Below are 24,867 nucleotides of genomic sequence, written 5' to 3'. Positions count from 1 at the left end.
GAGCGCACATTTGGCAAGGTCATTATCGCGATAGAATAGGGTCTGGCTGCAGACAACAGACGCAGTCTCAGCTTCACGCATGTGATATTTTCCAAGTAAGATCAAAAGTTGTATGGGTGTACTTCTGGAATCAGTGGAAAACAATCATGGCATCATACAGCAGGTCAACATGTATTCCAAACAATATAGAAATGATGAAGTAACGTTAAGAGACATCCACCCAAAAACCTCTCGATGATACGCATTCAAAGAAAAGATGGATCACCGATTCACATGAGTTTTCAATATCCAAATTGAAACGTTCAAGTAACTCCTTAACTCTCGACTCCTTAAATTATGTGTAAAACTTTAAAGGACACCTCTGTAACTTTATTATTTATAAAGAACTTATTTGTTATTGACCATACTTGCACAGCACAATATGAAAATATTTTCATATTTAGATTACCAAAACACTGTTGAACATTGCAAATAATTTCCATTTGATAAATTTCTAATGATACAAGAACAACTCCACTTGGGATTGCATCAAAGAAAATAGTATCTTAAATGTATACATTTATGAATTCTGACTATGATAAAAGCATGCCTGTTCATTAAGAAACTGACTGACAGACAGACAGACAGCACACACACACACACACACACACACACACACACACACACACACACACACACACACATACACACACACACTATGTAAGTGCATATATATAAAATAAACATTAATTTCTGCCTAATATATTTACGAAAAGAAACAGACTCATTTGTCCAGTCAGCATTATTTATTCTACATTAGAACATGAGCTGAAGGCACAATGTATTTTTTTCGTTAGCATGACAATTAATGCATATTTTAGGTCACATTTGGAATGCATTCTGATTACTTATATTACAGAAACACAAAATAAAATCCTGTTTAAACTTCGTGCCATATATCCTGGCAAAACAGTTCAGCAATGCCATACTGTTCACAAAGTCAAAGAAACACTAAGATTTGGCTGCAACATGGTTATCTTAGATACATGGCATTACAGTATATCTAAACCACGTCTTTCAACTTAGTTAAGAACCACAGGCACACATTTTTGACAGTCGGACCTCTCTGTAAATTCAAGGCAGTTACTCTCCCATAATCACACATGATGTGCGGTGAAGGCTAAATACACACTGTTTAGACAGCTGCACCCTGACCTCTGAAAGGGTTGCATACTACAAGTTCAGACATTAGTAGTCTAGGTCTGGTGTGAAATACAAGACAGTTTTGAAATACATTTATTTTTAAAATGCTGAAAAATGAACATGCATTTTTTTTTTTTTTTTTTTTACAATGTTTGTTGCATGTCATATTGTATTGATCTGAAAGATATTGAATATGCTGAATATTTCACCTCTGTTGTCAGTCTTTACAGATCTGTGAGACTGTCTGTCTTGAGGTAGGAGAGCAGAAGGGAAAAGAGGATATATAAGCACACAGAATCTTATTTAAGGCATGTACTGATCCGTGATCAGTATTTAAGAGGCTCTGGTCAGATCTGTTGACCTTTTTTAACATTATTTACAACATTCAACTACTGTTAAATAAGTAAACATTGTATTAGCATTAGAGTAACCTGGTTCTTTGGTGAAACAGCACCGTTCAGTTTTTTAAGCGATTTGTGTTAATGCGCAGCATGTTGTGTGGTGTTGATTTCAGAGATTGAGGCGTACAGTTATCATAACAGGTTTGACACGGTTATATGTCACTGTTATTAAGGTATACTGTTACAGAAGGGTGTAAATATACGCAAATTATGGAAATGACAACGTAAACAAGTAAGAATAAAAAAAATAGATCATAAGATGTATTTTAGTATAGGCACTTAAAATAATCACTAAACCTGAATTGCTACCAAATGTGAAAGTGCATGTATCATATGTACCACTATAAGGTATAAAACACATTTGTATGTTAGAATTAAAAGCTTTGGTTAATTTATGCATCAAAATTATTTTCTTTCTCTAAATTATTTAGATTTTGTCTTGTTTTCCAGTACAAATATCTTAACATTAGCTTGAGAAGCAAAATGAAATAAGATATTAATTCTTGTTTTAATGTATATGAAAGCTCCTATATCTCGATAGCCGTATATGCAAGAATCTCTCCTTTATTCCCGCACTTAATCATATGGTTTAATGGCTTAATCAAACAGAAAGCTATATCGGCTGTTTTGGCCCAATTTATAAAAAAGCCATTTTTTTCCAATCAAAGTTTGAGCTACAAATTCTTTTTTTTTTTTTTTTTTTTTTTTGATATCTGCAAATCAGTCATACTTCAGTCAATCAGTCATGTCATATTTCTATAATGTAGTAATTAGGAAACGTGGGACAAGGATTTAAGTCACTATTGAGGAATGTCTTCAGAAAATATACTATACTAGACACAACTTAATCCAATTCAAATCTCTACACACTAAGTTGCATGAGATTTCCCCTGAAGCGTCATCACCTGTGTGTAAATCATGCCAGGTTGAGGAGGGCACATGTACTTCACAAGTACTCGACTGATATTTATGACCTACTTTCAAAAGTGTATTAAAGAGATTGTTCCAGATCTAATGATTGGCATTTTTAGGGTTATTTCTGTACCTTCTTTTAGTAAATTTGAAAGACAGTCAATTTCTTTATTTATGATTCTTGCAAAGAGATTGATTCTTCAGAGGTGCTATTTTGTACCAGGGATATTTTTCTGTAACTAGAGTTCCCTTATTTCTATACATTCGGTATACTCTACTACTGCTTCCTTTTTAAAAACAAATGTCATTATAGAAAACTAAATAAAGTTTACAAAAAAAAATTTGTTTAATGAAAAATGTATCAGAATTGAGAGAGGTTTTTTTTGTTGTTGCTAAAAACAAGAATGTGAAAATGGTCAGAAAAATTAACAAGTTTCGTAGTATTAAGTAATTAGGTTTACTTTTCTGACCCCATTGGCAGATATTTTCCTTGTTTTAAGGATAAAAGCCACTTTATTTTGATACGTTTTTCATAAACAAGGCATTTCTCTTCTCAAGTAAATGTGTCTTTAAGAATGTTTCATTTCAGAAGTTTTAGATATTTGTAGTAGAAAACAAGACAAGGCTCCACTTTATTCTAAGGTGACGTAGTTACACATTACTACATGTACTTACTATAGTAATAACAGTAAATTTAGCATAATTACAGGTAACTGACCCTATAGGAAGTACATGTAGTTAATAAATATCACTCAGTACTTATTTGAGTAAGTACAATATAACTATTGTCACCCTTAAAATAAAGTCTAACCTAAGACAAAAAATAGTTAGGGTAAGATATATATATATATTCAAATTTCTAAGATGCATATTCTGTTTAAGTTTTATGGTGTTCATATAAGGCCCTCAGAATTTAGTATGTAAGGAAAACAAACAACGGAAAACAAATATAATATTAGCTGGTAAATTGCACTATATATATATATATAATATTTATACCTAATATTTAAAAAATAAAATTTAAATCCTGTGTCTCCCTAAAGATGCTGTTTTACATAAAAACATTTAAAAACAGAAAATTGTGGTAAATACTATTTCTCTTTAGACTAATTTTCAAGTATTTGATTTCTGTCTCACATTAGTTGGTGCAATCTCTCTCTGTGTTGATTAAATGATGGTTATTAAGTACATTCCAGTGACTTTCTTTGTGATCTGCGGTTGGCAGATGTTTTGGCCCCTGTGTAAACGTCTCCGCTGTCGCTCATCGGCGCTCCATTAATCTGTCTTCCACACCTTGTTGAGAACTTTAACCACCTCCTCGTAGATTATGAACACTATAGCCACGTCCAGACACACGCGACCTAACCTGGGGACGGTGCCTTTGTAAAATCTAGAGAATAGACACAAATTTAAGTGAATACATGAGTGAATCACACAAAACCTTTAAGAAACATGTACGTGTCATTATGCAATACAGTCATTCGAATTTGGTAGGAATGTGTGCATGCAAAATATAATTTCATATCTACACTACCGTTCAAAAGTTTGGGGTCGGTAAGATTTTTTATGTTTTTAAAAGAAGTCTTTTATGCTCACCAAGGCTGCATTTATTTGCAAAAATGTGACATATTATAGCAATTTAAAGGATAATTCCGGTATTTAAGACCTTGAGTCTATATTGTAGTTTGTTTTGGATGAACAAGAGTGGTGGACAAATTTTTTTTGACAATGGTTCCTCTCTCGAGTTTTTGACTATAAAAGAATTGGCCATGGACCCATTTAACATTGGAGTCAATGTGCATGTCCGAAAATGTCATTAAAACAGCCAATGATGTTCGTTTACAAATCTGTTAAACTCACCGAGTGGTTAGTGGTGTTCGTTGATGATTATAAACAATATATCGTCGCAATATATGATTCCAATCCGTTTATTTTGCTATAGTGGAACTATTTTTTCAACAATGGGATTTTACAAAATGACGAATAAAACACGACAGAAACTGTATTTCGCAACACTTTTTGTTTCTGGAACATCAACTAACATCACTAATCACTCGGTGAGTTGCACAGTTTTGAAAAATAATGTTAAAGGTTGTTTTAATGACATTTTCGGACATGCACATTGACTCCCATGTTAAATGGGTCCTTGGCCAATTCTATTATAGTCAAAAACTCGAGAGAGGAACCATTGTCAAAAAAATGTTGTCCACCACTCTTGTTCATCCAAAACAAACTATAGACTCAAGGTGTTAAATACCGGAATTATCCTTTAATATAACTGTTTTCTGTGTGAATATATAGTCAACTGTAATTTATTCCTGTGATCAAAGCTGAATTTTTCAGCATCATTACTCCAGTCTTCAGTGTCACATGATCCTTCAGAAATCATTCTAATATGATGACCATGGACTACAAAACCAGTCACAAGGGTCAATTTTTTAAAATTAAGATGTATGCATTATCTGAAAGCTGAATACATAATCTTTCCATTGATGTATGGACTGTTAGGATAGAACAATATTTGGTCGAGATACAACTATTGAAAATCTGGAATCTGAGGATGCAAAAAAATCTAAACATTGAGAAAATCTCCTTTAAAGTTGTGCATTTATGTTCACGATTGTGCTGCATTCACTCACAAAAATAAATATTTTATATATTTACGGTAGGAAATTTACTAAATATCTTCATGGAACATGATCTTTACTTAATATCCTCATGATTTTTGGCATAAAAGAAAAATCTATAATTTTGACCCATACAATGTATAGTTGGCTATTGCCACAGATATACCCGTGCGACTCCAGACTCGGTTTTGTTGTCCAGGGTCACATATGATGATTTGCTGCTCAAGAAACATTTCTGATTATTAATATCAATGTTAAAATACTGCCATAAATCCCTCTATCGGGCACTTTGGTTTAGTATCATGTTTACTTACGCAGCCAGTCCTTCGTGTTTCATGATTTTGACGGCGCAGTCAACGGTGCTCTTATATTTGTGAGCTTCCAATCCCTGTAAACATTATTAAAACAACATTGAAATATCCCCTTCATGGTTTTTTATTATGAATTTTTTTTATGCTTGCCACTGATTTTTAATACACACCTGCATTCTGGTTTTGATCACATCCAGTGGTGTATTTCCAAACACGCTTGCGGCTCCAGCAAAGGCTCCAAACAATCCGGTTATGAGGGGGTTAATAGTCTTGTTGGGGTCATCGCCTAGTTTTAGAGTGAACACAGTTTCATTTCAGCCACATTGCTTCGTTATATATATATATATTTATATACTTATTATATCATGTTTCATACCTTTGTACCAGTTTCTCAGAGAGGTCATTACGTAGAATCGGATGGCCTGGTTTGAGCCCTGCTTCAGTACTGTTGCGGTCAATCCCTGATATGTTCCTTTGAGTCCTGGTAAATAATCAAAATATGCTTATAATTGAAAAGACTTACAAAACAGAATTATTCAAAGAGTCCCAACAAGTAAGGGGGTCGTTTTCTTTCGACTACAATGACTGGTTTGTATTGAAATGAGCTTCCTGTGGTTTAAATAATCGATTGGATCAGAGGTTGATTAAAGTGTGACGGTCACATGGATTTCTGCGTCACATGATGTTCATGCGAGATCACATGAGACTAAATTTAATAAATGCAAATCTGTAAATGATAAAAGCTAAAAACCAGGTTTGTTTCATACAAGGATTTTAAGCCATCTAAATTCTCATATTTTCGTTATTTGTTGTTATCATTAACTAAATCTATAATTAATCATTATAGATGAAATAAACTAAATTATAATACTAGATGAAAAACTAATTTACTAAAAAATAATCACTATTTTTTTTTAAAAGGAAACTGAAACTATCCAAAATATGAATAAATACTATTAAAGTGTATAAATAATACTAAAATTCATTCTAAAATAATTTAGTAAAATATTTCTGGAGTGGTTTAATACTATAATAAAATATATACGCTATAACAACAAGAATAAAACTGTCTAATAAAACGTATAAAGCAGCCAAACAGACGTGCATATAAAGTAAAACTATCAAATGAAATGAGAAACGGTTCTCTAGTCTAGAAAAGCAGTTTCAGTTTATATCACTTTCAGATGTATTTGTTGTAAGTGTGTTTTGTCTCCAGGAGGTGGCGCTGCAGGACAGACCATTGACCACACACATGTACCTTGTGTTCGGATTATTTCCCTCACACCGTGGAAAAAACCTCTGTACTTTGGGTTCGCTGAGCACTGATCGTGGATGAATTTGACCTGAAATTTGAAAAAAAATATTTTTTAATAAAAATAAACATTGAACATGTGTTTATTCAAAAAAAAAAATATTTTTTTTTAATAAAAATAAACATTGAACATGTGTTTAATCAAAAAAAAAAATTTATTTTTTATAAAAATAAACATTTAACATGTGTTTTAATCATGTGATCAGTTTAATCACTTGTTATATTTCCTATGCATTTCAGATATAAATGCATTAAAAGCTGCAATAAAAGTGTAATCTGTTAATACGCTTGTCTGATGGTCTTCTTACATAACAAGTAAAGCACAAGTAAACTAAGTATTAGTGTAATAATGTCTTAAACTGTGTCTAGACTGCAAGTGAGCAATGCAGTGTGACTAGACTAAAATATCACATTGCTCACTCTCTGTGTAGACTGTAAGTACAAGGCTACTGACTATCAACGCATGGTAAAAAGCATCAGCATATATAATCACACACACACCTTTACAGTCTCCATCGGACACACCACGACTATAGCCTCCGCAACTCCTGCGCCCAGACCACAGATCAGACCCCGCGTGCTGTCCAACTTCCCAGACTCATCCCTCATCTTATTACTGAGGAATTCAAACACCCCAAACCTGCAGAGACAAACACACGACAACATCAACACAAGCACAAGATTCCTGTTTAAAATGAAAAGAAAAAGCTTCCTTCCATTTACTTTGCAGAACTTTGCTTTATGGGCACAATAAGGGAAATAAATAAAGAAATATTAATTATAAATAAAGAAATAGCTATAAATATAAATACATTCAAACATTTATGTGTGTATATATTTATTTATTTATAGTTAGGTGTTTATATACCACACACACACACACACACACACACACTGTTATTTTAGTAACATTGAGATACAGGTTTATTCATCTTTGTATATACAGTATATACTGTATATTAGGGCTGTCAAAATGATTACGTTAATTTGTTTTAATTCCTAAGTTGTTTTATCAGTTTAACAAGTAAGAAATATTTAAAGCAATTAACGAATTAATGCAGCAACTGTGATAATAAATACTATAAAAATGTACAAATAATACTAAAATAGCACTGTTTCATTCTAAAATTATTTTGAAAACTGTGTGCTTTACAAAATAATTTTGTAAAACTTTTCTGGGGTGGTTTTATCACAAACATGACTATAATAAGATATATATATATGCTATAACAACAAGAAAAAATCGTCAAAATAAAACTTAGAAAGCAGCCAAACAGGCGTGCATATAAAGTAAAATTATCAAATCAAATGTATATATACAAAAAAAATTCCCAGTCATCCTTTGGCTAGTGTTACACGATATGATTACGCTCTTATTCATGCAAATGCTTTTAAAGTCCGCGTGAACCGGAAGTTGCAAACGACTTTTCTCCAGTGTTGTGACGTATTTCCCAGTGAAAGGGAATATTGAAGAGAGGGTTTTACTCCAGCGCTCCTCCGCTTCATCTCGGCTCACAGCAGACTGACGGTTTGAGGGAGTGGTGAAGCATTTTCAACCCAATCCGTCAAACTCACGTCGTCAGAAAAGGAAAGCCATTCCAGACCGGAAGTAACTTTTCAGACTTTGATTAAAGATTACCACGGGTTTGTATTAACTTGCACGGATTCATTGTTCACCACAGGACTAGTAATATGCGCTAACAAAGTAAATAGGGTCAATTTTGATTTCATGTCGACTTTAAACCATTCAAGCGTGACAAGACATGATGTGTCATGGTGGCTAGTGAGCAAGTTATACTTTACAAAATAAATATCAAGCCGATTAAAGGTAGGGTAGGTCAGAATTGTCTAAAAAAACTTTTATTTAAATTTGTTTAAACTGTCTTTATATACCAAAACATAATTAAAATGCAAGTACTCTGAAATAGAGAGTATAAAAAACTGAGTGACTCTAGTGTATTTAATCTTCAATAAACACAGCTCATTAATTCCATTCACTCCCACCTAAAAACGGGTGCGCGACTGCGCGCACGTGGGCACAGACAGTAATAGCGCCGGTAGTCATGGCGACGGAGAGTGACAGTCGCGCAAGCCAATCACTTGTTTCGTCCCGGTAGGAATTAATGAGCTTTGTTTTTTGAAGATTAAATACACTATAGTCACTCAATTTTTATACTCTCTTTTACAAAGTACTTACATTTTAATTATGTATTGGTATATAAAGACAGTTTAAGCCAATTTGAAAAAAAGTTCTTTAGACAATTCTTACCTACACAACCTTTAAAGAGAGCAGAGCGAAACTTGAAAAAAGTGGGTAGAATAAGCAGACTTCACACTGAGAGCAACAGTGCTTATGAAGGTCTTACCTCACGGCAGCTTTGGGAATGGAGCCATAGAGCAGAGAGCTCAGCCCCCGGTACAGGCCCTTCACCCCGTGACCACGCACCGTCTGCTGCACACAGTCCACTGAGCAACAGAGAACCACAGCATGAGCATTATGGCATTATAATCTGAGACAATATGCCTCACTGTAAACCCGAATAAGTTGGCAGAACTCAAAACACTAAAGTTATGAAATTAAAAGTTTAAGTAAGCAGAACTAGCATAGTAACTACTAAATAAATGTACTTAAACATTTCAAGTTAAGAACAATTAAAATGTATGAGTACACTAATTCATACAATTAACTTAAAACTATCATGTAATCTCAATGTGAACATTAGTTAGCTTTAACAAGCTTATCTGCTAACATACTAATTTGCTAACATATTATCAATAGTATATTATACAGAAGCACTTGCTGTATGAGTGCAACAATATAAAGGTAATATTTGCTCTCAAATCAAACTCATGCTCCACTCGTCACCATGATAACTATCCTAAAACCAACATTAACAGAAATTCTACTAAATTAGCATAACAAAACATTAATCACTACTAAATCTCCCACTTAACATTAATTTGGCACAAAAAAAACAATATATTACACTTAATTTTAGCATTTACTCTCCCTTTCGAGTGCCAATGGCAAAGCATGCTGGGAAATATACATCCCAGCCGTTTCAGTTAAACTTAAGTTTGTCTAAATTAAAATAAATAATTTCATACAACTCAAAACAATGAAGCAGTTCAGTTTACTTAAAATATATCAGTTCTGTGAACTTGAAAGAAAAAGAAAGTAAATACTCATAAAAGTTAATTTGACTGAACTAATTAGTTTAATTTAAGTTTGTCCTACTCAAACCAATTAATTATTTTGATCATTAATCAGGCATTACAGTGATGAAGGTCGTGAGACTGAAACGTTGCTAATCAAATTTTGATACTCATTTGCAAGTATTGATAGTGTGCGTGTTTTTTTTTAAATCTGAGACATTTAAAATGCTTATCTTTAGTAAACGTGGGTGGGTATGAATTATTAAAAGCATTCATTTCCTTTTCAGATTGCTCTAGCGTGATCCCCTGCAGTCGAGTACATCATTCATTAGATTCGGTTCAATAGAGAACATGACCAGACTGTTGAAACGTGACCCTGCCGGTTGCACGCGTGCTATTGGCTAACAAATGAACCCGGCTGAACAATCAGTGCTGATAAAGTTGTTGTGAAAAGGGGCCACAAAGTCCAGTGGCAGATAAACCCGAACCCAGATCAGTTACTGAACTTTGAACCTTCAAACCTGAGTGGACTCTGTCTCTGCTGATGCGTTCTTACACATAATCATTACATGAGCGTGTTTGAAAAGCTCTCAGGACAAAAGCAGATGCAATTATCATGGACACCATGGTTGAGTGTCTTTAGATAATAACATGAAGCCATTAGAAGTAAATACACACCGATGCCTTTGTACCGAGGCGGGTTTGCCTTCTCGTCTAACTGCAGCTGAGTTTTCACATACTCCGTCGGAAATGTGATGCAGATTTCAATACCTCCGGCTAACCCACCTGCAAAACAGACAATTTATTCATATTGATATTAATAATGCAAGTCGAAATATAACAAACAAACAAACAAAAACTACTATACCAAGAACAAAAAAACAAAAAAAATTGTAATGCAAGTAAATATCTATCTATCTATCTATCTATCTATCTATCTATCTATCTATCTATCTATCTATCTATCTATCTATCTATCTATCTATCTATCTATCTATCTATCTATCAATCTCTATATATATATATTAGAACTATGCTATGCTGGTCACTAAATGTGACTAAAACATTTAAATCACTTACCCTAACAGTGATTAAATATTGTAATTTTATTTTACTCAAGTAATTAAATGTACACTACTCTTAAAAATTTGTTGTCGATAAGATTTTTAAATGTATACTCAACAAGGCTTCATTTAATTAATAATTTTATTTAAAAAAAAAAAAAACTATTTTCTATTTAAAAATTAATTTAAAATGTAATTTATTCCTGTGATCAAAGCTGAGTTTTCAGCATCATTACTCCAGTTTTCAGTGTCACATGATCCTTCAGAAATCATTCTATGATGATTTGCTCAGAAAAACATGATTATTATTTTGATTATGTTGAAAACAGCTTCATATGTTTATGGAAACCATGATACATTTTATTATTCAGGATTCTTTTGATGAATAGAAAGTTCTAAACAGCAGAATTTATTTAAAATATAATCTTTTGTAAAATTATTAATATCCCTTTTGATAAATTGAATGTGTCCTTGAACGGTGGTGTGTTATGAGTTTTTACAGCGATGATCTCATCTATGAATAACGAATGCCTTGGAAATCCCAATGATCTGTCGCCACCTTAACTGTGTGTGTTGAGCACATCTGTAGGAAAGGGGGCGTGTCCATCTGTGATTGGCTCACTGGACCCGCCCCCTGCTCGCACAGATGGGAGTGACCGTGAAACAAACGTCCTGCTCTTTAATCAGATCGCAACTTTGTTGAAACATTTATGCTTCTTTTTCTGTGTGCCATGTGTGCAGAAAAGCTTCAGATGATCAATCAAATGGGCTTGATTTGACAAGCAGACGTTATTATACACTGTATACGTTTAAAAAATAAAAATTATTCCTCTTTCATAGCTCAGGAGAGTTATTTCATTTAAGTATCAACTTTGGCTGATGTGTTTCTACTAAAATAAACATCAATGAGTCAATAGTTGTCATACAGTTAAGAGTACAGAGCTGTGAATGATCCTGAAGAGAAGTTCACAACGAGAAACGCTGGTAGCACTTTATTTTACAGTCCTTTTTCCCATGTACTTATTATAATAACTTGGTACTAACCCTGAATCTACCCCTAAACCTAAACGTAACCCATGTAGTTACCTTATATTACCCAGTATTTTCATAGGTAAGTACACTGTAAGTGCATTTACTGTCAAATAAAGTGCAACCGAAACGTTTGCGTTCATATTGATATCTCTTAAACTTTAAATGGCAGACTTGTGTCAAATCTGAGCACAATTGGAGACACTTCCAAGATTTCTTTGGAAACTTCACACTGAAACTAATTTATTCTCAGAAATTGCTTGTAAATTTAACTAAAAATTACAAACAAACAGCAAGAAAGAAGAAAGAAGAATAACACATATTGAAACACATATTGTATCTTCTATATAATCGACACTGTTGTTGAACTGAATTGAGCTGAATAATGACACTATTGTCTTTTTTAGAGCTGATTAACAGTCTTGTATTTGATTAAGTTTGCATCATGAAATTCCGCTAAATGATTTCTGATGTGTCCAGGTGTGCATGAACTACAGTTTCTCTGAATTGTTTCTGTTAATTGTCTCCTATTAGTTTTCATGATGTTCTGTCCACATTGGTAATTCCTGGAACGACTGCGCATGCTCTCGGAGAGCTGAGGATTTGTTTTAATATATACAAACATATTTTCTGTAAAAACCATATACCTGTTCAACATGTTTTGACATAACTGACACACATATCTGTGTAACAGCAGGTGAAACAGCAGGATATACTGTAGGAGGAACACACGTCTATCCTGTCTGACCTGCTGATCTCCTCCAGACACACAACTGCCCTGAGCGAGAGAAGAGGGGCGTTAACACCCCCCCACACACACACACACACCCACCCCACGGAGATCACCAAAACATACACACCACAAGACCATGGAAGAATACGTCATGTGTACATAAATCACTTCAAATATTTTACAATGTGTAATATATAATATAAAATAAAATAATATTATATAATATAATACAGGTGAAACTCGTGCAAAAGTTCATTTATTTCAGTAATTCAACTTAAAAGGTGAAACTAATATATTATATAGACTCATTACATGCAAAGTGAGATATTTCAAGCCTTTATTTGTTATAATTTTGATGATTATGGCTTATAGTTTATGAAAACCCCAAATTCAAAATTAGAATATTGTGAAAAGGTTTTCATAAGCTGTAAGCCACAATCATCAAAATTATAACAAATAAAGGCTTGAAATATCTCACTTTGCATGTAATGAGTCTATATAATATATTAGTTTCACCTGTATATTATATTATAAATAAATATTTTTATTTTATATATAAATATCAAATTATATACTAAGATTTTTATATACTAAGGCTCTTCTGCTCACCCAGGCTTCATTTATTTGATGTAAAATACAGTAAAAACAGTATTATTGTGTAATATTATTACTTTTTAAAATAACTGTTTTCAATATGAATACATTGTAAACTGTAATTTATTCCTGTGATCAAAGCTGAATTTTCAGCATCATTACTTCAGTCTTCAGTGTCACATGATCCTTCAGAAATCATTAATATGATGATTTTCTGCTAAAGAAACATCTATCTCTGATTATTATCAATGTTGAAAACGTAGCGCTGCTTAATATTTCTGACTTGCTATACAACAAGGAAGTTTAGACCGCTAGTTCTCTTTTGTAGAGTTATATGAAACTAACTGATGTATCAGTACTAGGGCAAATGTCACGGCCAAATCCAGATTGCTCTATAATATACAGCTGGCAAATAAAAGCAAATAGCACTTTATAAACTCCACTATCAGATTCTTCAAGGAAGCGAGGGATGTTTGATCATATAGCGCTCCAGACAGAACTGGTTCACACACAATGCTTTAAAAAATGCTGGGTTGTTTTAACCCAATTTCGGGTAAAATATGGACAAACCCAGCCGTTGGGTTACATTTTTATAATGCATTTTTAATATATTTGACCCAAAATTGGGTTAAAACAACCCAGCATTTTTTAGAGTCTAAAATGCACGTTTGAGCTGTTTTAACTGAAAGCAACTTGCACTGACATATCTCAAAATATTTTGAACAATGCCACTATTTTCTTTTAGAGCTGCTGTACAGCCAAACTGAACTCGGTTTGCATCATTTCCTTATGTATTAATGACACACCTAATCCGGCTTTACGTCTTTAAAGTCAAACAAAGTGAGTCTATGATGCAATCCATGGTGTTGTGTGTGTGTGTGTGTGTGTTTGCGTGAACACTGAGAGGTGTGATGATGTTTTGTGTTTTTCTGCTGAGCTGTTCATACTGGAGTACCGGTACTAGTGTGACTGGTCTTTCATCCATATGTCAGCAGAAAGGAATGTTGTTTCAGAGGTGGAGAAACTCATTATACGTTGTTACACTAATTAAATGTTTACAATCCCTTTAAACATAGATATGTGAGTAAACGTGAACCGTGACATCTATTGAATGCATCTGTCATAATCTAGTGCACTTGCAGTTGCATGTTCTAGTTGTTAAACAAATATTTGTCAAGAACGACACTCACAATGCGACCGCATTCCAGGTTACTGTGTTAATGTGTCCATGCCTCATCCGTCATCATGCATCCAGCACATTTATCACTCCACTGAGCATTACCATGAGCTTCATGCAGAACATCATGAGATGGGAATTGAACTATTACGAGTTTCTCATTAACTGTCGCTGCCCTGGCGAGACATTAACCACCACACTAACTAGGGACACTTCAGGGAAGAGTGGAAAAAGACAAGCTACGGCACGTTTAGTATATCCATAGATGCCGAGGTCAGACTAAAAGAAACATTCAATATCCTGAGGCAAAACAAAAACAAGAACGTCAATGGATTGCTATTGTAATGTATATCATAATTTAGAATCAGGGGTCAAATAAAAATATATTATAAGAATTGAATAAGACGCTATATGGATAAAATTAAATAAATAAATATATTGATCATATTTTATAACTAGAAAATTCAATCAATTTAAGATTTTTATTAATATTTTGAATAAGAATTCATTTTGTTTCCATGTTAATTTTAGTAAAAAAAAAAAAATTCATTTCATTATGTGCTTTTGTCTTTTTATTTAATATTAATATTTTGGTTAAAAAATTGTATTTATAGCTAATAATTGTAGTGCTTTAACTTCAAGTTTATTGCCAAGGCAACATTACTAATTTTTTTTTTTTTCAACTATTTATATTTTATTACAGCTTTAAGAAAAATGTTTTATATATAAATAGTTTTAGTTAAGGATAATAACCCTGATGGTTACTTATTAGCTCCAAATAATAGGCCGAATGATGAAATTTCATTAGCATTCCTTTTTTTTCAACAGCTTGTTAAATATTAAACAAAAAGGCCCTTTTAACAGTGATAAAGAAATACTTTCTTTATCAATAAAGGAAAGTGAAGAACTTATATTTCACCCCAAAAATCAAAAGAAACAAATAAATTATATTTTGCTTACAAAATCAAGCCCTTTTCGCATTATTTTCATGACATTTGTCCACCTCATTCCCATAATGCAAAACAAAATAATGATTTTATTTATTTAAATGCAAGTATTTAATACAGCATTATTTGTAATGTCTTTAATGTATGCTTATTTACAATTAAATAATATTGTTACAGCAATTTTTACGTTTAATAAAAATACTGTAAATTACCTCTGAGAAGTACATCAGAAGTAAAATGTTCCGACACATTACAGAATTAAAAAAGGGAAAATGTGCATGAAAACAATTTTACAATACAAAAGTCCCTAAAAGGGATGCCATTAAATGACAGAAAGAAAAACTATTTCACAATGCAATAAATACAATATTCTCCTATTTGTTTTGTTTTGATTTTGGGGTGTAGTGTGACGGTTTCCTGACACATTCCATTTTGTTACAGAAGTTCTACACTGTATCAAAGCGCTTTTGTTACTTTGTGTCAACGTTCTACTTGTTACTTTGCATCAGTTCCAGTGAAACAGTCACACACTGACACACACACACACACACACACACACTGACACACACACACACACGCGCGCGCGATAGTGTGAATACTCGCCTGTGCAGTGGTGATGACTACAGCCCTGTAGGGATCAATCGAGCAGAGGACTGTAAACAGTGTGGATGACAGTGCAAAAACTGTGGCACAGCTGATCCGGAGTCAGTCACAGCATTAACAGAGATGACTTTCCACTGTTTCTTAAGATTCACAAGCACAGAAAGACACTTACCTGCTAAAATAGCCTTTCCAGGGTGTGTGAGTTTGGCTTGTCCGGCGGGCGCAGCGGCTGATAAAGAGTGTGGTCTGTGGAAAGGACTCACAAATTTCGGGTTCACTGACATTTTTCTTGCTTTATAACAACAGGATCTGCAGAGAAAAGCGCCTCCTCCTGCACAGCAGAAACAGTTTTTGTAGTGCAAACGCCGCTCATAAGTGAAGTGACGGGCTCTCTGAGATCTTTTGACAGCCCGAAGTTTCCTGCTCTGTCAGTAGTGTGTGTGTGTGTGTGTGTGTGTGTTTAAGGGAGGGAGAGTCTCTGTCGCACCGCCATATTTCTGACAAACTCATCATCAGTCTTGTTAAGGTGGAACGGATATTTTTTGTTAAAGGTTCATTGGCCTGCCCTGAATGTGGATAAAAACACATTACAACATCATATCAGGAAAAACGAGCTCCATAAACTTTACAGATGTTGTTTTTGGAGACCTTGTAAACGAAACTTGTATTTATTTTATTAGAAGATACACTTTTTCCATCTTAAATTTCGCGCGCTTTTAAGTCGCAGCAATTTGTTTTAAAAAAAAGACACTTTAAACTTTGTCGTTTTGCTATATAAATATATAATTAATTAACGAATTATTAGTAATATATATAGGCTACACAGTGTGTGTGTGTGTGTGTGTGTGTGTGTGTGTGTGTGTGTGTGTGTGTGTGTGTGTGTGTGTGTGTGTGTGTGTGTGTGTGTGTGTGTGTGTGTGTGTGTGTGTCTGTGAGATCAGAGCAGCAGTGATGACATCTGCTGGTAAGTCTTTGTGTGTGTTTTTGAATAATAATGGAGTTACACTTTAACTGTAAACTACAACTTCTGCTTTCTCTCATTTGCCTGCATGAGTTCATGAGAATAACAATAAACATGACAAATTACAGCACATCAAACCCGAGTACAAAACCATTCAAAACGTTACCATGGTGACCACAATTTCTGTCAAAATAGTTACTATGTATGTGCGATAAATTATTGTAGTTTGGTGGAGATTAAGGTTACAATAAACTGACCACTTTGTTTGTTGTAAAAAAAAAAAAAACATTTCTGGGGACTTTTATTTGGAAATCTTTTTCGTGACGGCAGTGGTGCGCATGCGCAGTTTGTCTCCTTCACTTTGTCCTGTAGCTGTTAGTGTCAAATCTTCTCAAACACACAGGACACTCAAAAGCTTCTGCTTTCATTTAGCATCATCATTTTATTTGTTTCTCAACAGCAACAACAACTACATCCTCGGTATGAATTTATAATCCTGTTTTCACTAGATTGCAACTTTAAACCATGCAGCTTTAAATATTATTGACCCAGTTAGTTGTGTAGTGTTGTTATAGCAGCATGCGTTAGTTAATGAGAAACAGACACCAGCTCCTTTGCACAATCCCACCTTAATTCACATTAAAACACGTTTTTCTAGTCAGCTTTGTAGTTAAATATCCTTTATAATGATTAAATTATCCCTCTCTGTGCAACACTTTAGGCTTTCTGCATATGATTAAGTCTTAAAGGCTTGATTAGATTACCAAGCTTGAAACCCCGCCCCCTCATGAATAAACATGCTGAGCTGTTTTCTTACTCTCATGTGTCAGTAATGCAAATATATTATTTTACTAATAGAAGGCGTTTCTGTTGGATTACAGCACGCATGTCATGTCACTTAATACGCCTAACCTACATAGACAAAATTTTTTGAGGTATCATTGGTGTTTAATGCCTTAAAATGCTGCCTATTGCCCATGCAATTAAAAAACCCTCACTGATATAATCATGTATAAATAGATGCACAGTAAAGGTGTCAGAATACAATTCAAAACAATGTTTTTACTCTGTCAGAAACAGGACAGTTGCTTTACAAGGCTAGAAAATGAACTACTACGGTACATTCACTCCATGGGTTTGGTTACTGATTATGTAGTTTTGTGGGTTTGCTCTATCTGTGGTTTGATCCCCTGTTTTTTCTACTTGTGCAGGTTATTATCTACGACATGATGATACCATGAAATTTATATTTATGATATTTAGTTCAGATCCACTGATTTTTTCCCTCTGGTTTATATATCAGATATAATGGCTGTTCCTCCTGCGTACTCAGACCTGGGGAAAGCGGCCAAGGACATCTTCAGCAAGGGTTACGGTAAGAAAGCTCACTCCTGCAAACCATGCTTTTGCATTACAAGACGATTTGCATTGTACAATAATTCATGTGCTTGTTTTGTTTGCAGGTTTTGGGATTGTTAAATTGGACCTCAAGACTAAATCTCAAAGTGGAGTGGTGAGTTAGTTGTTGATTTATTTGTAGCAGTATTTCCCCCCCTGTGAGATTCACCTGAAAACATGTTGCCCAAAAAAGTATATTTTTATATAAATAAAAAATATTTCTATATAAAAAATAAATTTTATTTAAATTTTATCTAAAAAAGTCTATTTTTAGGACACTTCGATTTTTGTAATGAGACAATTATTCTCATGACAATAAAGCAAATTTCATTACTGTAATGTGTAATTGTCATGAATAAACACAATTTTTATGAGTTTGATGCATCATTTGGGGAAATGCATTTAGATGGTAAGATTATTGTCGGGGCGTCTGTGTGACTTGACAAGTTTCATGTGGTCACCATCACGCATCATTTACCATACAGACGGAAATGCTTGTTTATCTTGATGTCAGTTATCAGTGGGAAAATATTTTTACATCATGTGTGAGTTTTTTTGAATCATCTCTTTCTGACTACACAACCAACATGAATTGAGTCGCATCCCATCAGCCCTGTGTTTCTGGGTCACATTCAAAATAAACTTAATTCTGTCACATCACTCGCCATCTGTCATCCGGTAATGTCTCGAGCCGGAGCCACCTGCTCACACATTTCAGCATAAGAGTCTACTGCTTTTATTCATCGTTTTATGTGTTTTTAATAATGCACCAGTATAGACATTCTGACCGATTCTTTTAGTGTTGTCAGTTATTGATAACTAAAGCTAAAATAATAAAAAAATCACTTCGCTAATTGACAAAAGGTTAAATAAAATCGAATGTAAATATCAGATAAACTTTAAAAAACGTAAACGAATATGAGAAATATGTTTGACTTGAAATACTCAGATTGCTAAAACTAAAACTGAAAAAGTGTAAAGCTAAACCGAAATGAAAAACAAATTAAAATGAGTAAAATTATAAAGAAAATGGAAACTTTTTTAAATACAAGGTCATTGAAAATGTTAAATAATAATAAATAACAAAAACAATTTAAATGTTAAAAAATCAACTGATGAATTGTCCTTTCTGATATACCAGTATATTATTTATTTATGAAAATGATTCAGAAATAATAGTGATGATTATATCAGAAATAAAACATTTTGCTAGACGAATAATGTCCAATATTATCCATCTATACTATTGAGTTTGTATAGATTGAGTGAAATTACAATCTTTGGAAACTTCAAAATCAGGCCTGTATAACGTACAGCTCAAAAATGGGCAACCGTCTAGTACTTTTGTAAACTGAACAAATAAAAAACATGGCTAAATGTTTCTTCCTCTTAATAAAAATCAACTGCAGGAGTTCAACACATCTGGATCCACCAACACGGACACGGGAAAAGCCGGCGGGAGTTTGGAGACCAAGTATAAAATGAAGGATCTGGGATTGAGTTTGAACCAGAAGTGGAACACGGACAACATGCTCAGTACAGAAGTCTCTGTGGAAGACCAGGTCAGTACATCATGACCTTTGACCCCCTGTGAGTTGCATAGGATATGATCAAAATGGTTAGTTTGCAGCGTAGTATTAAAATGGTCCCTGTGATTTTCCAAAGAAAGACATGCTCCTGAATCCTATTTTGTTGATCCGGGATCAACATTCCTGGCAAAGTAGAGCAAAATTGTGAAATCTAGAAGCACAGATTGAGCTCGATTGAAGACATGTCTATTAAACAAAACTGACAGGCTTCTTTGGTCATTTTCAATAATCTTCCCACTATTTATGACAATTCTGTGTAATGCATTTTTTATATTTCACTTTAAGATTACCAAACCAGCAACTTATGGAAAAGGACAGCCTTGACTCTTCATTTCCGAAGACAATATAGGCGCCGCTGTCTCTTTTTACACAAGGCTTCTGTGTTCACATCAAAACGCAATTTATTGTCAATAATTGTCCCCAGTTATTTATAACTTTCCACACACTCCCCCTTCTCGCCCTTAATGAGTGAACTAGGAAGAAAAAGCTTCTGTTCTGAAATCAATACTCGTGTCTTTTTGCCTTCGATACGTTATGCTGCATCATCACACCATATTACAAAATCATTAACAACTGGGCCGTGGGATGTTTCTCACAATGACTGTGTTGTCTGTATTCACTTGTGCAGTCATTTGTGGGTAAGATGTGTGTAAGAGAGCCTGTAGATGTTATCAGGGGAGCTGAAAGACTACCGTTTACTCTCTTTCAGTTAAAAAGTCTAAAACCCAACCAATTCAATTACGATCAAGGCCAAAATTGGGAATGAACTTATCTGCTAAAATATGGGGCTGTAAGGGATTAAAAGCAGATGAAAATCTATAAATAAAAGCGTAACGTGTCTTGCTACCTTCCAAATGCTTCAGTACCATATTCAGTAAAGTTTCTATTGCATCTTCAACACCTTGCTTTGTTCTATAAGCAAACTGGAGAGGGTCTAAAACGTTCTTAGTTTTGGACACTTCCTCTTTTACTATTTTCTCAAAGCATGTCATTATAAGAGATGTTAATGCTATTGGCCTTTAGGGACTCTGGAGGACAAGTGATCTCTGAAAGATATTACAAAACACTGGGCACAATTGCTCAGCTCAGACCTTAAGTAAGTAAGTGCCCTCCAATATTATCTGGACCAGGACTTTTACAGCCCTTAAAAATCTATTTACAGCTGATTCATCAAAAAAAAAGAAAGTTATAAGCAAAACCATAACTCATTTTAGATTTCAGAGACTCTATTACTGAACCAAATTCAGGTGCATTAAATCGCGAGTAGATCCCATTTAAGTCATGCCCAGATAATTCAACTTTCTCGTTCCCACACCCCTTAGATCCAGTTATGACCGTCATCCCCTTCCAAACAGAGCCGAAGTTATTCCTGCTCAGTTCTTTCTCAAGTCTTATTTTGTCATTTAACTTTGCTTTTCTAACTTCTAGTTTTATGTCCTTCTGCAGTTCATATCCAAATCATCTTCTTGAAAATGCCTTAAATCTTTCATTCAAAAGTGCTTTGAGAGATTTGGTGAACCATGGCTTACGGTTAGGAAATATTTTAACAGTCTAACAAGGGATAAGCATATCTTCACAAATATATAACTACTAATAACATCTGTAAGTTCATCTATACCCGAGCAAAACATTTTTTTTTTTTGGTTTTTCTCTTGTCCCTCAAATCTGATTGGTTGATTGAAATGTTCAAGTTCAAGTTCATTTTATTTATATAGCACGTTTTATAACGACTGACCAAAGTGCTTTACAGAAATACAAAATTAAAAGGCAATAATACCATGCATAACAGCATAACACATAAGTACATCAAGCTAAGAACAGCCTTAAACATGAGTCGCAAAACTGAGTCAGACTCATCAATAATAAGCAGAAATGGCAGTATCAGACTTAGATAAATAGAAAAACAGCATTGTACTCAAAAAACAGCCTTATTTATAGGCCAAAGAAAACAAGTGCGTTTTTAAAAGTGACCTTTGTCAAAAAATGTTGTTCCAGGATCGACACAGATGTTGATCCTGGAACTTATTGCACTTGTTGAAATCACATTCAGCGTATTGAATACCTGTCTCCTGAATCTTGTGTCTTATGTTGTGTTGTCTCCTCAGCTTGCGGAGGGGTTGAAAGTGGCCCTGGATACGTCTTTTGTCCCAAACACAAGGTGAGTTGTTAGCGTCTGACGCATCAAGGTCGGTTTGATGATTTTGTTCTTTGAGAGTGTTATTTTCTCTTTAGTAAGAAGAGCGGTAAACTGAAGACCGGCTACAAGCGTGAGTTTGTCAACGTGAGCTGTGACATTGATTTTGAGGGTCCGGTCGTGCACTCTTCGGCGGTTCTGGGATACGAAGGCTGGCTCGCGGGCTACCAGATGGCGTTCGACACGGCCAAGTCCAAACTGGTGCAAAATAACTTTGCTCTGGGATACAAGACCGGAGACTTCCAGCTTCACACCAACGTGTAAGAATCAGAAAAAACAACACAGAAACAGCTGATTAGGGGTTTTAAAGTTGCCATGTATGCATATACTTGTATGCATACATAACTAACTTGATCCTAAAGAATTCGTTAATTACAGATCAATCTCGAATCTGACCTTGTCTGTCAAAAATACTAGAAAAGGCAGTTTCCACACAACTGCGTTCCTTTTTAGAAAGAAATGGTATCTGCGAGGAAACCAGTCAGGATTTAGACCGTATCCTATTACTGAGACAGCTCTCATTAGAGTCACAAATGATTTGCTCTTGTCATCCAATCGTGTCTCTCTATTAGTGTCACTGGATCTTAGTGCTGCATTTGATTCTATCGACCACAACATCCTTTTGAATAGACTCGAAAATTACATTTCCATTAGTGGAATTGCATTGGCATGGTTCACACTTATCTCACCGTTATCAGTTTGTAGTTGTAAACGAAGAGATGTCTTATCGATCACAAGTTAAGTATGGAGTACCACAAGGCTCAGTACCAGGACCGTTGCTTTTTACACATGCTACCCTTGGGAGATATCAATAGGAAGCATAACGTTAGTTTAACGTTGTTACGCTGATGATACTCAGCTCTATATTTCTTCGGGCCCTGACGAAGTAGAGTTAGCATACAGAATGCATAGTCGATATAAAAAATGACTTTAATTGTCATTTATTACTGTGATGACAAACCTGCATTTTTAGCATCATTACTCCAGTCTTCAATGTCACTAATTATTAATAATGTTGAAAACCATTTTTGATGCTTAACATTTTTGTGGAAACCAGAAAAAATCTTTTCAGGATTCTTTGATAAATATAAAGTAAAAAAAAAAAAAAGAGCATTTGTATTAAATGGAACCTTTTGTAAAATTATAAATGTCTTTACTGTGAATGCATTAGTTTTAAAATCTTGCTTACCCCTTTTGGTAGTGTAGATAGTATACAAGGATGTTGTAGATGAACTGTGCCATCATGTGTCACCACCAGTAATGATGGAGCTGAGTTTGGAGGGTCAGTCTACCAGAAGGTGAACGATCAGCTGGAGACGGCCGTCACTTTGGCCTGGACCACCGGCAGCAACAACACGCGCTTCGGAATTGCTGCAAAGTACCAGCTAGATAAAGACGCCTCGTTGACTGTAAGTTAACCATTTTTACACACAAATGCTTGGCCAATCATGTGGTTCCGTTGCATATAACAGCAATGTGGAGAATGCAAATGCACACGTGTGTTACATTATTCTGACACATTCTGCAACAACAACACATGAAACTAGAAGCATCTGCATTCATATACTTTCGTAAATTGTTAAATGCATGGAAAAGCTTGAGTGCGTGGAAGCTATATTACATTTTTAAAGCTTGGAATGACCAACCTGACCATGATTTATCATGATTTTCTTATAACAGGCCAAAGTGAACAATTCCAGTCTGATTGGAGTTGGTTACACTCAGAGTCTTCGACCTGGTAAACATGTTATAATTATAGTTTATGATCTCTTCGGCATTTCTGCATTATGTAAACTGGGCACAGTTTGTGAATTTTCCATATGCACCGAATACTCAAAATGTTCAATATACAAGCAGAGCGCTGCAGGGTCTGCTTTATCCCACAATGCAATGCATTTCAGTGAAGAATGAGGCAGAAGTGATTTTTAATTTGATTAATTAGTGGATTATTCTGCATGAAGTTGAGACATTATTAAATGTAATTAAAATTGATTACATTTTTTTATTTCACTTCATTAAACATGCAACCGTTTTACAAATTGTAACATTTTTACAAATCATGTAAAAAAAACAACTACTGTTTAAAATGTTTATTGTTGCAATATACATTTTCAGTTTTTTTTTTCATGAATGTACATGCAGCACACTAGTTCTTCATTCCAAACATGTTTTCACTAGTGTTTTAGTTGTTTATTAACCTTTTAATGTCTCATATTCTCATTGTCAAGGGGTGAAACTCACTCTCTCTACTCTCATCGATGGAAAGAACTTCAACACCGGCGGACACAAGGTTGGACTGGGTTTCGAGTTGGAAGCGTAGCTGCCGTAGTGCAAAGACACTGAAGACGAGAGACCAGTTCTCACGTCGTCCCTCCTGAATCACACTAGCACTCGATGACTAACAACACTTAGCGGCATGTTGATAGTGTTTGCTAGTCTGTGGGCGCAGAGTGATTCGATCTCAACCGGCCGTAACATCTGACCTTCTAAGGGAAAAAATATTGCTAATTTATTTAATGAAGGTCGTATATTTATGTAGAGCGCCTGCAGAAAACCAAAATACACAAGTAGCTGTAGATTTGCAAGCATGGTAGAAACATTTGGAGTGTTTCTCTGGAGATGTCAGTGCATGCGAAGCACTTACATTTGTTTTATCGCATTGATGAGTGAAGGTCAG

At 34.5% G+C, this 24,867-nt stretch overlaps 2 protein-coding genes across 2 annotated transcripts; one reads left to right on the top strand and one right to left on the bottom strand.

Moving 5' to 3' along the window:
- Nucleotides 1-2,296: 2,296 nt before the first annotated feature.
- Nucleotides 2,297-16,517, bottom strand: slc25a1b (slc25a1 solute carrier family 25 member 1b). The gene is made up of 9 exons (XM_079599163.1): nucleotides 16,221-16,517; nucleotides 10,580-10,687; nucleotides 9,112-9,211; nucleotides 7,247-7,385; nucleotides 6,692-6,776; nucleotides 5,810-5,914; nucleotides 5,604-5,719; nucleotides 5,437-5,510; nucleotides 2,297-3,885 (listed from the first exon to the last, which is right to left on the bottom strand). The coding sequence occupies exons 1-9, from the start codon at nucleotides 16,330-16,332 to the stop codon at nucleotides 3,771-3,773; spliced, it is 954 nt and encodes a 317-aa protein (XP_079455289.1). The 5' UTR covers nucleotides 16,333-16,517; the 3' UTR covers nucleotides 2,297-3,770.
- Nucleotides 16,518-17,343: 826 nt separating this feature from the next.
- LOC306991389 (non-selective voltage-gated ion channel VDAC2) lies at nucleotides 17,344-24,560 on the top strand. The gene is made up of 9 exons (XM_079599162.1): nucleotides 17,344-17,489; nucleotides 18,313-18,384; nucleotides 18,473-18,522; nucleotides 19,817-19,969; nucleotides 22,102-22,154; nucleotides 22,229-22,450; nucleotides 23,449-23,599; nucleotides 23,871-23,928; nucleotides 24,419-24,560. Exons 1-9 carry the CDS (start codon nucleotides 17,348-17,350, stop codon nucleotides 24,508-24,510), a joined length of 993 nt encoding a protein of 330 aa, XP_079455288.1. The 5' UTR covers nucleotides 17,344-17,347; the 3' UTR covers nucleotides 24,511-24,560.
- The last annotated feature ends 307 nt before the right edge of the window (nucleotides 24,561-24,867 follow it).

Source organism: Phoxinus phoxinus, assembly GCF_949152265.1.
Source record: "Phoxinus phoxinus genome assembly, chromosome: 23".
Taxonomy (NCBI): Eukaryota; Metazoa; Chordata; class Actinopteri; order Cypriniformes; family Leuciscidae; genus Phoxinus; species Phoxinus phoxinus.
This window is presented reverse-complemented; position numbering and strand designations above follow the sequence as displayed.